The sequence below is a fragment of the Drosophila sulfurigaster genome, chromosome 3, assembly GCF_023558435.1.
Source record: "Drosophila sulfurigaster albostrigata strain 15112-1811.04 chromosome 3, ASM2355843v2, whole genome shotgun sequence".
NCBI lineage: Eukaryota > Metazoa > Arthropoda > Insecta > Diptera > Drosophilidae > Drosophila > Drosophila sulfurigaster.
This window is the reverse complement of record NC_084883.1, coordinates 38878415-38891887: the sequence shown is the minus strand read 5'-3', so window position 1 is coordinate 38891887 and position 13473 is coordinate 38878415. Positions and strand designations below refer to the sequence as shown.

At 37.8% G+C, this 13473-nt stretch overlaps 4 protein-coding genes across 4 annotated transcripts in view; 3 read left to right on the top strand and 1 right to left on the bottom strand.

The window, feature by feature from the left end:
- The first annotated feature begins 1533 nt into the window (after positions 1–1533).
- Positions 1534–3793, top strand: LOC133840613 (adenosine deaminase 2). Its single transcript, XM_062272544.1, has 2 exons — positions 1534–2582; positions 3184–3793. The coding sequence occupies exons 1-2, from the start codon at positions 1575–1577 to the stop codon at positions 3769–3771; spliced, it is 1596 nt and encodes a 531-aa protein (XP_062128528.1). The 5' UTR covers positions 1534–1574; the 3' UTR covers positions 3772–3793.
- Positions 3794–3996: 203 nt separating this feature from the next.
- Positions 3997–13473, bottom strand: part of LOC133840612 (uncharacterized) — a 55723-nt gene continuing 46246 nt past the window's right edge. Inside the window, exon 10 of the mRNA XM_062272543.1 lies at positions 3997–5189. Within this exon, the coding sequence (XP_062128527.1) occupies positions 4818–5189 (372 nt within the window). The 3' untranslated portion in view covers positions 3997–4817. The remainder of the gene's footprint in view (positions 5190–13473) is intronic.
- Positions 5915–9573, top strand: LOC133844400 (spermine oxidase-like). Its single transcript, XM_062278352.1, has 2 exons — positions 5915–5962; positions 7773–9573. Exons 1-2 carry the CDS (start codon positions 5915–5917, stop codon positions 9288–9290), a joined length of 1566 nt encoding a protein of 521 aa, XP_062134336.1. The 3' UTR covers positions 9291–9573.
- Positions 10746–12652, top strand: LOC133840614 (spermine oxidase-like). The gene has a single exon (XM_062272545.1). It carries the CDS (start codon positions 10905–10907, stop codon positions 12405–12407), a length of 1503 nt encoding a protein of 500 aa, XP_062128529.1. The 5' UTR covers positions 10746–10904; the 3' UTR covers positions 12408–12652.

Here is a 13473-nt window from a genome sequence, read left to right as displayed (position 1 = left end):
ATTCTGTTTAATAACGGAATTTCAATGAGTGGAGCTGTACGGCAAATTTTAGCATATAATAATTTATAGTGTTATAATGTTATCAACGATATATTTTAAGACTTTTGGCTTTATTTATTGACATCGGATTTGAATAAGTTGTTTTTAGTCGAATTAAGAAATATAATAAAAAATGTTAACTTCATAAGAAGTAGTAATTATACAGAAAAAAGATTCAATACTCATTGTATAATAAGAATAATTTGTATGAATCATTTAAATGGGATTCTGGAAGATCAAATATGATTTTACATTAAATGCAATTAATATTCTGTAGCTGAAACAAACAATTGAGTTAAGCAGACATTTTGAAACCTACGTGAATGTACTCGATAAATCGGTGTATAATAATAATACTGAAAACTACGCTTTAGTTGACGTTAATAAGCAGTATCAGTTTGTTAATCAGTATCTGCAATCTGCGGCAGTCAACTATAATTAGTTATCAGCGCTGATAATCATTCGGCTAGTGGTTAACAAAACAATCAGAAAATAATAATAAATAAATGAAATAAATCAGTCACTAACAATGCCGATAACTTGTTGTTCTCAAGCGTTAGCAACACATGGAAACATGAAACTGAGAGTGTCACAAGACACTTTAATGTGTTCGTCAATGCTCCATTCAATCATATTCCTGTTTAAGGCAGAAATAGCTTATCAATAGAGACTTTGAGCTTAATAAGAAATCCGACTAATCTGTTCGTTCCATTTATTTATTTTTTTTATTTCCAAACTTTGGTTATTGGCAGTCCTCAGCTCTATGTCCTCTTCAGCGTTGCATCTCTAAGTGATAACACATGCATTTTGGGTTTTTGGCAGTGAGACTGACAAACGACCTGGACATAAATCTCTTAGCCTCTCGCTCTTCGCCTCTGTTGCTGTTGTCGATGATGATGCTGCTGAGTGCACAGAAAAGTGGTCGATGGTTTAATGAATGCGTAATGCCTGGTGCTTGCTGAGCCTGCCATGCCTCATGGCCTGACGGCTTTTGAGTAGTGCTTTGGCTCTACTCGACTCGCTGTGCTCCACACACATGTATCAATTTTACGTTCGCCTGCTTAGTGGTATCTGCGGATCTGTGGCCATGGTTCGATTTTGATTTGGCGCCCGTAATGAGCACAGTTTTATGGGGCAGCGTAAAATGCATTTCGAGTCAGGCGGAGGCAGTGAGGAGCGAGGAAAGAGAGAGGCTTACGCCCGACCGAATATGTATGAGCCCATAAAATTGATGGCTTTGCAAGTGTGTTTGCATGTATGTGTGCGTGTGTGTGAATGTGTGTAAAGGGGCGCAAAATGGCGGCACATTCAGTGGCAGCCTCATCAATTTGATGTTGGCCACGGCCCCAGGCACATTTAATGTGGTGTCGAGGACGCGGGCGCAACACACATAAAAAAAGAAAGAAAAAAAAAGAAAAGAGCCATCCACATAAATAACTAATAAAGGCCGCAGAATGTGAATAGTTGTTGCCGCCACAGTAAAATGAGAATGTGTGCGTGTGTGTGAACAATCATTGACAAATGTGCTCGTACAAATGTCGAGCATTTGTTTTCAAAATTTCAAATTCGCCTCGTCTGCAACAATGCTTAAACTGCGCTTCTGTGCGAGCATGATGCGCTGCCTGTCGAGGTGCGCCCAGAAGAAGTACGAACCCATCTCGATCTCGAAGAGTCTGCGAGAGAATTCGCCCGAGGCGTATGCCATAATGCGAGAGGCAGTCATTAAGCTGGAGCGCCAAAGTGCACGGTTCGCCAACGTGCTGTTGTCGCCCAAGGAACAGGCAGCCAACGAGGTAATTATGCGCGAGAAGAAAGTGGAGTACAATAAAGGGTATCTGGAACCGGGCAATGGCAACACCGATGAGCCGCCTTATCTGGTGTTGAACAAGATTAAGGAGACGCCCCTGTATAGTCTGCTGCAAAAGATGCCCAAGGGCGGGCTGTTGCATGCCCATGACACGGCCATCTGTAGCTCTGCGTATTTGGTTGAGCTCACCTATCGCAAACATTTGTGGATCTGCACCAAGAACGAAGGTTCCGATGCGATTGCGTTTCGCTTTAGTAAGGAGAAACCCACCATGAAAGCCACAAAGGAATGCAACTGGGAACCGATGGAAGAGTTCCGAGAACGTCGCGGAGAAGCGAATGTGATAAAATATCTGCTGCGACGGTTCAGCATGTATCCAGTGTCCTCTTATGCCACTAACAATGCAGCCTGGCAGGATTTCATGAGCATCTTTATGCTCCTCGATGGCCTGTTGCTCTATGCGCCTGTCTGGCGGGATTATTACTACAATGCGCTGACGGAGCTGCATGCGGATGGGGTTCAGTATTTGGAGCTGAGATCTGTGATGCCTAATCTCTATTGCATCAATGGCGAGCAGTTGGATATCATGGACACCATGGAGATTTACAAGTCGGAAACGGAACGTTTCAAGGCAAACAATCCAGATTTCATTGATGCCAAATTGATTTATGCTCCGTTGCGCATTGTGGAGCCAAAAGTGTGTGAAGACTACATAAAGAACTGCATAGCGTTCAAGGTAAGTGGTATAATAATTTTAATCTGAATTTATAGAATAGTAGTAGAGGATATTTTCTAAAAAATCATTTATTTCTAAGCACAATATTTTTTACACTATTAGTGGCATACAAATTCACCAATCTTAATGCCTTATAAATATAAAAATATATTGAATCCGAGGCCTACTTATCAGAATGTATCTTCAGCTAATTAAAGAAATATGTATTCTGATTTTGATTACACTTAGATTCAGATTATTTTCAAATTTAAATATTTTCCAGATACCACAAATTTACTTTGAAATGTTGCTTAAAAATTCTGAATTAGAAATTCCCATTTGAGGAAGTGGCACATATAGTCGTAAAAAATCCAAAATCGTATAACTTTCTAAACTTCCTATTTATGAAAATTCCACATTCAAATTTAGAAAAGTATTTCAAATATATTTCTTGTTAATAATAATACTGAAATACAAATTTTCTATAATTAAATGCTGCAATAACTTCTGCTTTTTGTTGTAGGCAATAAATATCCAAACACATATCATTTTCCAAAATTTATACTATGACATAATCTACTATCAACTGCATAACTTGAATAATCTCTTAAATACGTTGCAGAAAAATTACTCCACATTTTTGGCTGGCTTCGACTTGGTGGGTCAAGAGGAGCTAGGTCGTCCGCTGATAGATTTTGTCGAGCAGCTGCTCAAGCTGCCCGAGGACATCAACTTTTACTTCCACGCCGGCGAGACGAACTGGTATGGCACATCGATTGATGAGAACCTAGTGGATGCTGTGCTGTTGGGCACAAAGCGCATTGGCCATGGCTATGCGATAATCAAGCATCCGCTGGTGATGAACATGCTGAAGCAATTGGACATTGCTGTCGAGGTGTGTCCAGTGTCCAATCAAGTGCTGCAGCTCGGACAGGATTATCACAATCATCCGGCTGCGATGCTGATAGCAAATGGTGTGCCTATAGTGATATCATCCGATGATCCTTCGTTCTGGTGGGCATCGCCCTTGACACATGATTTTTACTACGCTTTCTTGGGCATAGCTCCGTTCCATGCCGATCTGCGCTTTCTCAAGCAAATGGCGATGAACTCGATACGTTATAATGCGATGGCCGAGGAGGAGAAGGAAAAGGCTTTTGAGAAGTGGCAAAAACAGTGGGATAAATGGATCGATGATGTGGCCAAATAAAATTGCAGTTTATATTTTGGAATTTTTGTCATTTTTATTATTTATTTATTTCCCTCAGCTAAGAATTTAGTATGCACTCGTAAGTAACTTACAATGGATACAATTGATATGGGTTATGAGTATGCACAAGCTTGGTGTTCTTTTTATTTTTTGTTCTTTTTCTTATTCACTTTCAAATATTCATAAAATTAGATTTGAGATATTTCATTGGGATATGTGTGTGTCTTTCTTTTTCATTTGGAGAGCAATCAAGCTTTTCTTTATTCACAGTTGGCCTATGTAATTGGTTTATTTAAATATATCCAGGTGATAATTTGTTGTTGGTTACATTCAACTGATATTGTTTTTTGAAATACAGAGAGAATCTGGAATACACTTACATAAGCATGTGAATATAAGCGAGTATATAGCACAATTACAATTATATTTATCATCGAACATACATACAATTGAGAACTCTTTGAATGAGCTTGTTTGTTTGTTTTTATTTGTTTAGATCAAGTTACGCTTTATCTTCTCATCTTTAAGCCCTATAGCGCAAGCCATTTATTGTACATCTAAATTTAAATTCATTTTTATTTTATTTAGGGGGGATTTTTGCCAACTTGTTTAATTGAAATTTTGTTTCGATATTTCGTATTCTTTAATGTTAAGCATTCTTTCTGTATATGTGCTCGCAAAAATATTAAATACCATATGTTTCATCAAAATACTTTGCCCAGTATTTACCATTAAATTTCTTTCGATTTGCAACTATTTTTCGGTTTTCATGTATTGTTTGGATTTATTTTACGTTTTCTTACCTAAACCATTTCCAATGTTAGTTAATCATTTTTACAAGCTTACTTAATTTAAACGCAAACTAATTAATCAACCCTTCCCAGCTGATACCAGTTGCACTTCCTTCCTTTCGTTCGACATTCACACAATACACAATACAATTTTTATATATCGCTATGCTGTACAAATCTTAATTTCTACTCAATTATCGCAACTCTGACCCATTTTTATCGCATGCGAGAGAAAAATTCAAGTCTCAGTTTACGCTATGTGCGTTCCCATCGCTTCTGTTGTTGCTGCTGCTGTTGTTGTTGTTGTCTTTGCAGTTTTTCGGCTTTCCAGCTGGTTTCGCCCACACTTAATGGATAGGGTATTATATCGGGCTGCTGCTCCGACGACGAGTTGTCATCGTTGCCCGCATTAATGGCATTAACAACATCCTCATAGCCGACAACATCCTCGGGAATCGCCTTATGTTGCTCCTCCTCGTCACCAACAGCTGCATCTTCTACTCCTTCATCGTCTGCTGCATTATGCATTAGCGTTAGTTTCCTCTCTTGATAATGTGGCTTTTGTTGCAAATGATGTTTGTTGTTGTTCTTGTTGTTGTTGTTGTCGCTGCTGTCAGCACGACAAAACTATGAGACCGCAAAAAAAGATAAGAAAAGAAAGAGGAAATTATATTAAAATTGCATGCATAATAAATTGTGCATATTTTGCGACATTTAATTAAATTTCTGAAATTAATGAAATTATTCACAGCTAATTTTATGCAGCAGATAAGCGACTTATATAACACACAGTTGCAACTGCAACTCAACTGCGGTTATGTGCTTCACTTAATTGCTGCAAATGATTTGCAAAATTTTTGTTCGCTTAAATGCACACACATAAAACATGTAAGAAAGCTACAGTCGAGTGTGATCGACCGTGAGATACCTGGTATTTATTTAAAAATTTACAAATATAATTTACCGCAAAAACAAATTGTATCAAAGGCTATATTTGGTATATTTATTCAAAATATGTATTCAAAATATACCAAATAGTGCAAAATATACCAGACTGTCAGCTAAAGCAACTGTAGTTATTACTATTTTTGTCCATACAAAAATTATTCGATACTTATCGATTTTCGGAGACGGAAGTGGGCGTATTACAAATTTTATACATTTCCTGGAGGCACAAAGTTATAATACCTCTCTACTTTATAGGCAGCGAATATAAACAGCGTTGATAAGTCTAAAACCACAATTGCAAAGAGGGACAGACAGTGAATAGGGCATCAAAACCACACTCAAAATAATAATAATAATAATAATAGCGAAATGGTTCAACAACTCGCGCCACTTGTCACAATTGAATGTTTCGGCTACTTAACTTGGCCAAGATAAGCGGCGATAAGCGGAATGTGGGATAAGAGAACTACAAAATAAAAATAAAAACTAGTGGCCGATAAGCGACAATCGTTGGCAGCTAAGTCAAGGTAACATTGCTTCGATTAGAGTGTCAATTGCAAGGTAAAATGAAATAACATAATTGATAGTTAACAAATATATTACTCGAAATATGCTTTTAATTTAATTATTGCTTAGCATCAATTAATGCCAATAAATGGCTATCAACAGCTTACACAACATTCGACATAAACGGTATTGAACTTTGTTGATTGTCTCTAAGTACAAACCACAATGCAATAAATAATTATAAATTATATTAGATATTGTGGATAAATAATGTCGAATTATGATATTCCCTAATAAGTAACAAATAAAAGAAATTATAAATTATTTGAATTATTAGATATTTCCGATAAATTCATAAATAATATCGAATAACGATATTCCCTAACAACGAGTAATGTAAAAAATAAAAGCAACATATTTAGCAGTTGCTATGGTAACGATCATATTATAAATTACCAATATATTTTATGAGTATTTTTATAAGCGACCCACTCGTAGTGAAATGAATACAAATGAATAAACGTCGACTTGGCTAATCACAACAAAATGTTGTGACTCTTTTATCAGTGCTCGAGCAAAGCTATTATCAGAGACTATAGTATACTATAGTCTTTCTCATTATGAAATGTAGTCAAGGTCAAAGAAGCGGCATAGTTGATTTACACTAAAATATACGTCACTTTAATTAATGGCAATTACTCTTAATATTTTCGCATTTGATTTATAACATGGAAATATATATAAACATATATAGTTTATACAAAGTTTGTCTACGAAATTAAGTAAAATTTGAAAGGGAAATGAGTTTTGCAAATGTTTTTCAATTTTACAAATAATTCTTCACCTATTTTTGGGAATTCATTAAATTGCAGAAAAAAATTATAATAATATTTCATTCAATATTCACTTATTGATATATGAACATATATTATAGATGTTTGCATAACTTAGATAAGAGCCTTTATTTACAATATAGTCTTAGTGGTTTTAACTCATCTCATTGGAATTGTATTCGTTATTTCAATAAAATAATAATAATAATCATAATTTGAAATATTGTTTCATTTAACTTAAAAAATAATAATACATTCCAAATACGTATATTTATTTATATTTGTGGGTGTTCACCTCCAAAACATTTTATCTACAGCAAGTAGATTTTCAAGGAGAAATAGGTCAACAAATATGTTTTTTTAATTTCACCAAAAATCCTTATCTTATTCTGACAACAACTAGTTGCAATATGAATGAAAAGCTTCTACGGTAAATTTGAAAAAGCTTTTAATTTAACAAGCTTATTTTGCATAAATAATATAAGAGTGAGTGACTTGCAAAATTTTCAAATTATTGTTAAAATTGACCTATATATTAAAAATAAATAACATATTCTAAAGCAGCACTTAAAACTATGACCTTGACTTTATCGAAGGACAAACAGCTGTCTTTGAATTTAATTGACAACAAACAGCAAACAATTTGAAACAAATAATTTTAAATCTGTATTCCCAATATAGTTAGCCAAACCGCCAGACATGGAATTTATTTACAACAAACAAAAACAAATACTAAACTCATGTTGACAGCCAGTTCGTTGAGCTTTAATTACATAAGGTTGGGTTCAAGTTGCCATCAAACAATAAGCAATTATTTCAACGCAATTAAAGCAACAACAATAATAGCGAGAGAGAGCAGCGACAGAGAGAAATAGTTGCTCAATATTATCTAAAAAATTATTCTAATCACAACTTAGAATAGATTATAAAAACTAAAAGCGCTCTCAGTTCTCATCAGTCGCCGACAAGTCGTGGAATTGTAATAAAGTCTACGTCAAGAACGCTTGAAATCATGAGTAATAAAACAAAGCAAACTGCGCGCATTGTCGTCATTGGATCGGGACCGTCAGGCATCGCAGCTGCCACTCGGTTGATCGAACAGGGATTCAAGAATGTAAGCATTTTGGAGGCAGAGAATCGCATCGGCGGACGCATTTGTACCGTGCCTTTCGGTGACAGTGTGGTGGACAAAGGAGCTCAATGGTGTCACGGCGAGTCTGGCAATGTTGTGTATAACCGTGTGAAGGATTTGAATCTGTTGCATCGCACTGGAGATGCCTTGAAGACGATGACCTTGGTGCGTTCCAACAAACAAGTGTTGAACAATGAAACTGCTTTTATACTTGGCAGCGCTTTCGAAAGTTCATTGCCAACTACCCCAAATGAACTAAATGGTTCCCTTGGTGATCACTTGACGGATAACTTTTGGAAGGCGCTTAGCGCTTCGCCCCCAGTGGATAAAACCATTGCCAAGGAGCTGTTCGAGACTGGCAAGCGACTGCGTTGCTCCTTTACAGCCTCCGATCATCTGTTTGAGGTCTCGAGGCGAGCGCACTTGGAGTTTGCCCAAAGTGATGGCGAATTTCTGCTCAACTGGAAGGACAAGGGCTACAAGAGTTTCCTGAAGGTGTTGATGAATGCCAAGCTGAATGATGCTGAAGATCTTGGTGTGCTCAACGGACGTGTCAGGCTAAGCAAGCGTCTGACTGAGATCAATTATGCGAGTGACGAGCAGCTGAAGTTGCGCTGCGAGGATGGCGAAGTGATCACAGCTGATCATGTCATATGTACTGTGAGCTTGGGTGTGCTCAAGGCGGTGCATCAACAGCTCTTTGTGCCCGCGTTGCCTGAGGCTAAAGTGCGTGCTATTAAGGGACTAAGAATAGGCACCGTCAACAAGTTCTATTTGGAGTTCGCCGAGCAACCTTTGCCCGCTGATTGGATTGGCGCCAACTTCCTGTGGTTAGAAGAAGATCTCGATGAACTGCGCGGCACCGAACGCTTTTGGCTCGAGGGTGTCTTTGGTTTCCATCGTGTGCTGCATCAGCCGCGACTGCTGCAGGGCTGGATCATTGGCGAACATGCACGCTACATGGAAACCCTCACCGAGGAGGAAGTGATCGAAGGATTGCTTTGGTTCTTCCGCAAATTCCTGCCCTTCAATGTGCCACATCCACAGCGTTTCCTCCGCACCCAGTGGACCTCTAACCCGAACTTCCGCGGCAGCTACAGCTCGCGCACCAACTACACCGATGAACTGCGCACTGGACCCTGGGATCTGGCGACTCCGCTGCTCGACGCAACAGGTCGACCCAAGGTGCAGTTTGCCGGCGAGGCAACGAGCAAGACGCACTTCTCCACGGTGCATGGAGCCACGGAAACTGGTTGGCGAGAGGCCGATCGACTCAATGAATACTACAGCAGTCGCAACAAGCTATAAAGTGGGCGTGGTATCAACGATTACAATCGATAATTAACCTCTGCGCAAGGGAAAATCTATTTGGCAAGAGCTTTGCCCACAATTGACCTTAACATTGAATATAAAGTAGTTTTATTTACACACAACAACAAAACAGTTTCTTATCTTTGAATGTAGAGTAACTGATTACTTTGTAAGAGCTTTTGTACGTACAATATTTTTAATGACACAGAAAAGCTATTTGATTTATTTTCTTGTTTGTGTCTGTTACTTTCTGTGGAGGGAAAGCAAGTAAACTAAATTAATTTATAAAATAAAATGCTTAATCTATGCATGAATAGAATTAAAATACAAAATTAAATAAAAAAACATATGTATTCTAATGTGAAGTAAGAACAATAAAATAACTTCACGCTTTCTTTGTTTGTTTTTAGAAATTAACTACTAATAGTATTGCACTTTTAAAAGAGTTTTTGTAAACAAATTATACAATAACTGTGACTGATTTGGCAAGGAATTTAAACAGGTTGACACTATATGTTAGAATCGGAAGCGTTTTAAATTCATTATATATTTATTAATATAATATATAATCTGTAGCAAATGATATGAAGCGCCTTTAAACTAAAAGTAAATGAAGTTACAATTGCGAATTCATTGTTAAAAGCTAGAATTGCTTTGATGATATGCAAGCTGTTTTTATTTTGGAAATTTGAGTTTTGAGTTTAGTTACTCAAATAAATCAGACTGTTGTTGTTGTTTAATAAGGTTTCAACCATGTAACATTTAGTGCTATTGTAATAACTCAACATTGTACCGAAACTTTTGCTAAAAGTTATATTATCAATTTAATAACTTTTTGATGGAGAATTGCCTGGAAGCAGTTATAGTTGTTGAGCTTAGTTAATAAGCAAGATTGTTTTTAGTTGTTTGTGTATTTTGTAATATATTGTTGATGTATTAATAGAAATAATTGTTTTATTTAATCCATATTCCCTCAACTCTATTGTTAGAAGTTTGAGTATAATTTTCCAGCTAAATGAAATAAAATTAACTTTAGGCAATACATACTATATTTGCGAGCTGGTGAAATAGCTGAAATTCCATTTGGTTTAATTACTTAAATTTGTTTTTGTTGCTTAACAATTATTTTAAATATAGATGTTAGCATATATAGAATTAATAGATGCATTTACTCATTGTTTTTACTACCTATTGGTGAAAAGTTTGACTTTCAATACAGTAACTGAACTATTGCCCTTAGAAAATGAATTTGAATTTGTTAACAATTTAATAAATTTTATGACAAAATAAAATTGTTTTTTATTGCTTGATTATGTTGTAATTTATATATCGTAGTATTGATAGAAATAAAAGTAAATAAAATACCCTCTTACTTTTTACTGCATTTTGTAAAAGTAAAAGAGTATCAATCTAGTAACTACACAATGTAAATTTAGCTTTAGGTAATGACATAACAAAGTGATAACATTGTAAGCATGTGCCTCACCAACTGGGTAACCCTAGAATCTTTGTCGTACAAATGCACTTCTTGATAACCGAAACCACAACCAAAATAACAACAACAACCACAGCGATTAAGCCTAGCTCAACTGGTATTTATATGAGTTCACAATGTGCTCGAAGGCAAACAGTTGCTCGACGACTTGTACGACAATGACTACTTGTGCAATCTCTCCACCGGCACTCAAAAGCAAAGAGACTGCTAGGATCGTGATTATTGGATCGGGTCCCTCAGGCATCGCAGCTGCCACTCGGTTGATCGAACAGGGATTCAAGAATGTGCGCATTCTGGAGGCAGAGAATCGCATCGGAGGACGCATCAATAGCATCGAATATGCCGGTAGCATTGTGGACTTGGGTGCTCAATGGTGTCATGGCGAGACTGGAAATGTGGTCTATGAGCGCATGAAGGATTTAAATGTGCTGCAGAAGACCGGGGACATTGCCGATGTTGTGCGTTTTGTGCGCTCCGATAAGGAGAATCTTTCCGAGGAGACTGTCAACAAGTTGATGAAAATCGCCGAAGGATCTTTGCCCGGCGAGAATGTGCCAGCTTTCAATGGCTCCTTGGGTGACTATGTGACGAAAAAGTATTGGGAAGAGGTGGACAAGTTGGAGAATGTTGATCGTAATCTGGCCAGCGAGCTGTTGCAAAACTTTCTCAACTTCGAGTGCAGCGTCGAGGGTTCGGATCATCTGTTCGAAGTCTCGGGTCGAGGTCATCTAGAGTTTGTGGAGAGCGGAGGCGACAATTCGGTTCATTGGTGTAACAAAGGTTACAAAACTTTTCTGCGTGTGCTGATGAACTCCAAGCCCGATGATCCCAACGATCTGGGAGTGCTCAGCGGTCATGTGGAGCTGAACAAACGCATCGTCGAGATCAACTGGCAGGGCACGAATGAACTCCAATTGCGCACCTGGAATGGCGAACTAGTGTCAGCGGATCACGTCATCTGCACCGTGTCTCTGGGTGTGCTCAAGGAGCAATATGAGAAGCTCTTTGTCCCGGCGCTGCCCGAGGCCAAAGTGCGTGCCATTAATGCACTCAAACTGGGCACCGTGGACAAGTTCTTCCTGGAGTACACCAATGAGCAACCCATGCCTAAGGATTGGCCTTCAGTGAACTTTTTGTGGCGCGAACAGGATCTGCAAGAGTTGCGTGGAACTAAACGCTTTTGGCTCGAGAGCGTTGGCTACTTTCACATTGTGCTCTGCCAACCGCGTTTGCTGGAGGGTTGGATCATTGGCGAGCATGCACGCTATATGGAAACGCTGCCCGAGGAGGAAGTGCTCGAGGGTCTGCAGTGGCTATTCCGCAAGTTTTTGCCCTTCGACATGCCGCAGCCAAAGAGCTTCCTGCGCACGCAGTGGCACTCGAATCCCAACTTCCGTGGCAGCTACAGCTATCGCACCACGTATGCCGATGCATTGCGCACTGGTCCTTGGGATCTAGAGGCACCGCTGGGCGATGTGAGTGGCAAGCCAAGGTTGCAGTTTGCGGGCGAGGCTTCCAGCAAGACGCACTACTCGACGGTGCATGGCGCCACCGAAACGGGCTGGAGGGAAGCGGATCGTCTAAATGCTTACTATAGCAGAGACAATCCATCGAAGTAGATTTGAAAAAGAACATGAAATGATAAGGACAATGATGACGACTTGTGAAACTCTATTGAATTGTATACTTATTTAAAAAATTGGCAAAAACTGTGATTTAAATTCTCAAAAATTAAGCAAACATTCAGCAAAACTAAAGTGAACAAATCGTATTGAATAGAAATAGACACGAAATGATGACGACAACAACTATAACTTGATTTAAATTTGTAACAAATAAACAAACGTTCAGTGAACAATGTGAATTGATAACAACAACTGAAACTCGATTAAATAGTATTTTAGCTTTAGTTTCGCATCAAGCAGAACACCTAAGTCATTCTCCGACTCTATTCGCTCTAAAGGAATATCATATAATACATAATTATTTACGTGGAGAGTGCCCCTAAAGAAAGTCATAAGCTTACATTTATTGTAATTAAGATTTAACAAATTTATTGTGCTCCAAGATTCTAGAGGAGTAAGGACACTTTGCAGCCAGGAGTCCGTAAGAGAATCTTTGAAAGCCAAGCAAAGCTTAACATCATCAGCATACATAAGTACACGGTAATGCTTTATAACATAATATAACATAGATAATTTATAAACAAAGTGAACAATAGGAACCCAAACGACTAGGACACACCAGATGTAACTTGGAGGGATTTAGATACAAAGCCATTAAAAATTCTATCCAAAAGATATGAGGGGAATAATAATTAAATTATGAAAATCCTAGAAAACCTAAGTTTATACAGCGAAAGATAATTATTCACTGAGTCACAAGCATTCGGTTGCATTTTATTCTCGAATCCTTTAATAGATGAAAACAACAACATGTAACATATTCTACATTAAAAATTGCCAAAAGCTGTGGCTTAAATTCTCAAAAATGAAACGAACTACGAACAAAACTAAACTGAAAATAGGGTATTGAATAGAAAAGGATGATGGCTCATCGACAACAGCTAAAACTCCACTGAATTGTTTACTATATTAAATATTGGCAAATACTATGATTTAAATTCTCAAAAATGAAAGGAACTTGCAGCAAAACCTAAAATTGAAGCAAGTGCATTGAATACCT

Coding starts and splice junctions, on each gene's coding strand:
- LOC133840614 (XM_062272545.1), top strand. CDS start 10,905: ATGTGCTCGAAGGCAAACAGTTGCTCGACGACTTGTACGACAATGACT.
- LOC133844400 (XM_062278352.1), top strand. CDS start 5,915: ATGTTTCGGCTACTTAACTTGGCCAAGATAAGCGGCGATAAGCGGAAT. Junction 5,963..7,772: donor TAAGCGGCGATAAGCGGAAT/GTGGGATAAGAG, acceptor AACTTAGAATAG/ATTATAAAAACTAAAAGCGC.
- LOC133840613 (XM_062272544.1), top strand. CDS start 1,575: ATGTCGAGCATTTGTTTTCAAAATTTCAAATTCGCCTCGTCTGCAACA. Junction 2,583..3,183: donor AGAACTGCATAGCGTTCAAG/GTAAGTGGTATA, acceptor AATACGTTGCAG/AAAAATTACTCCACATTTTT.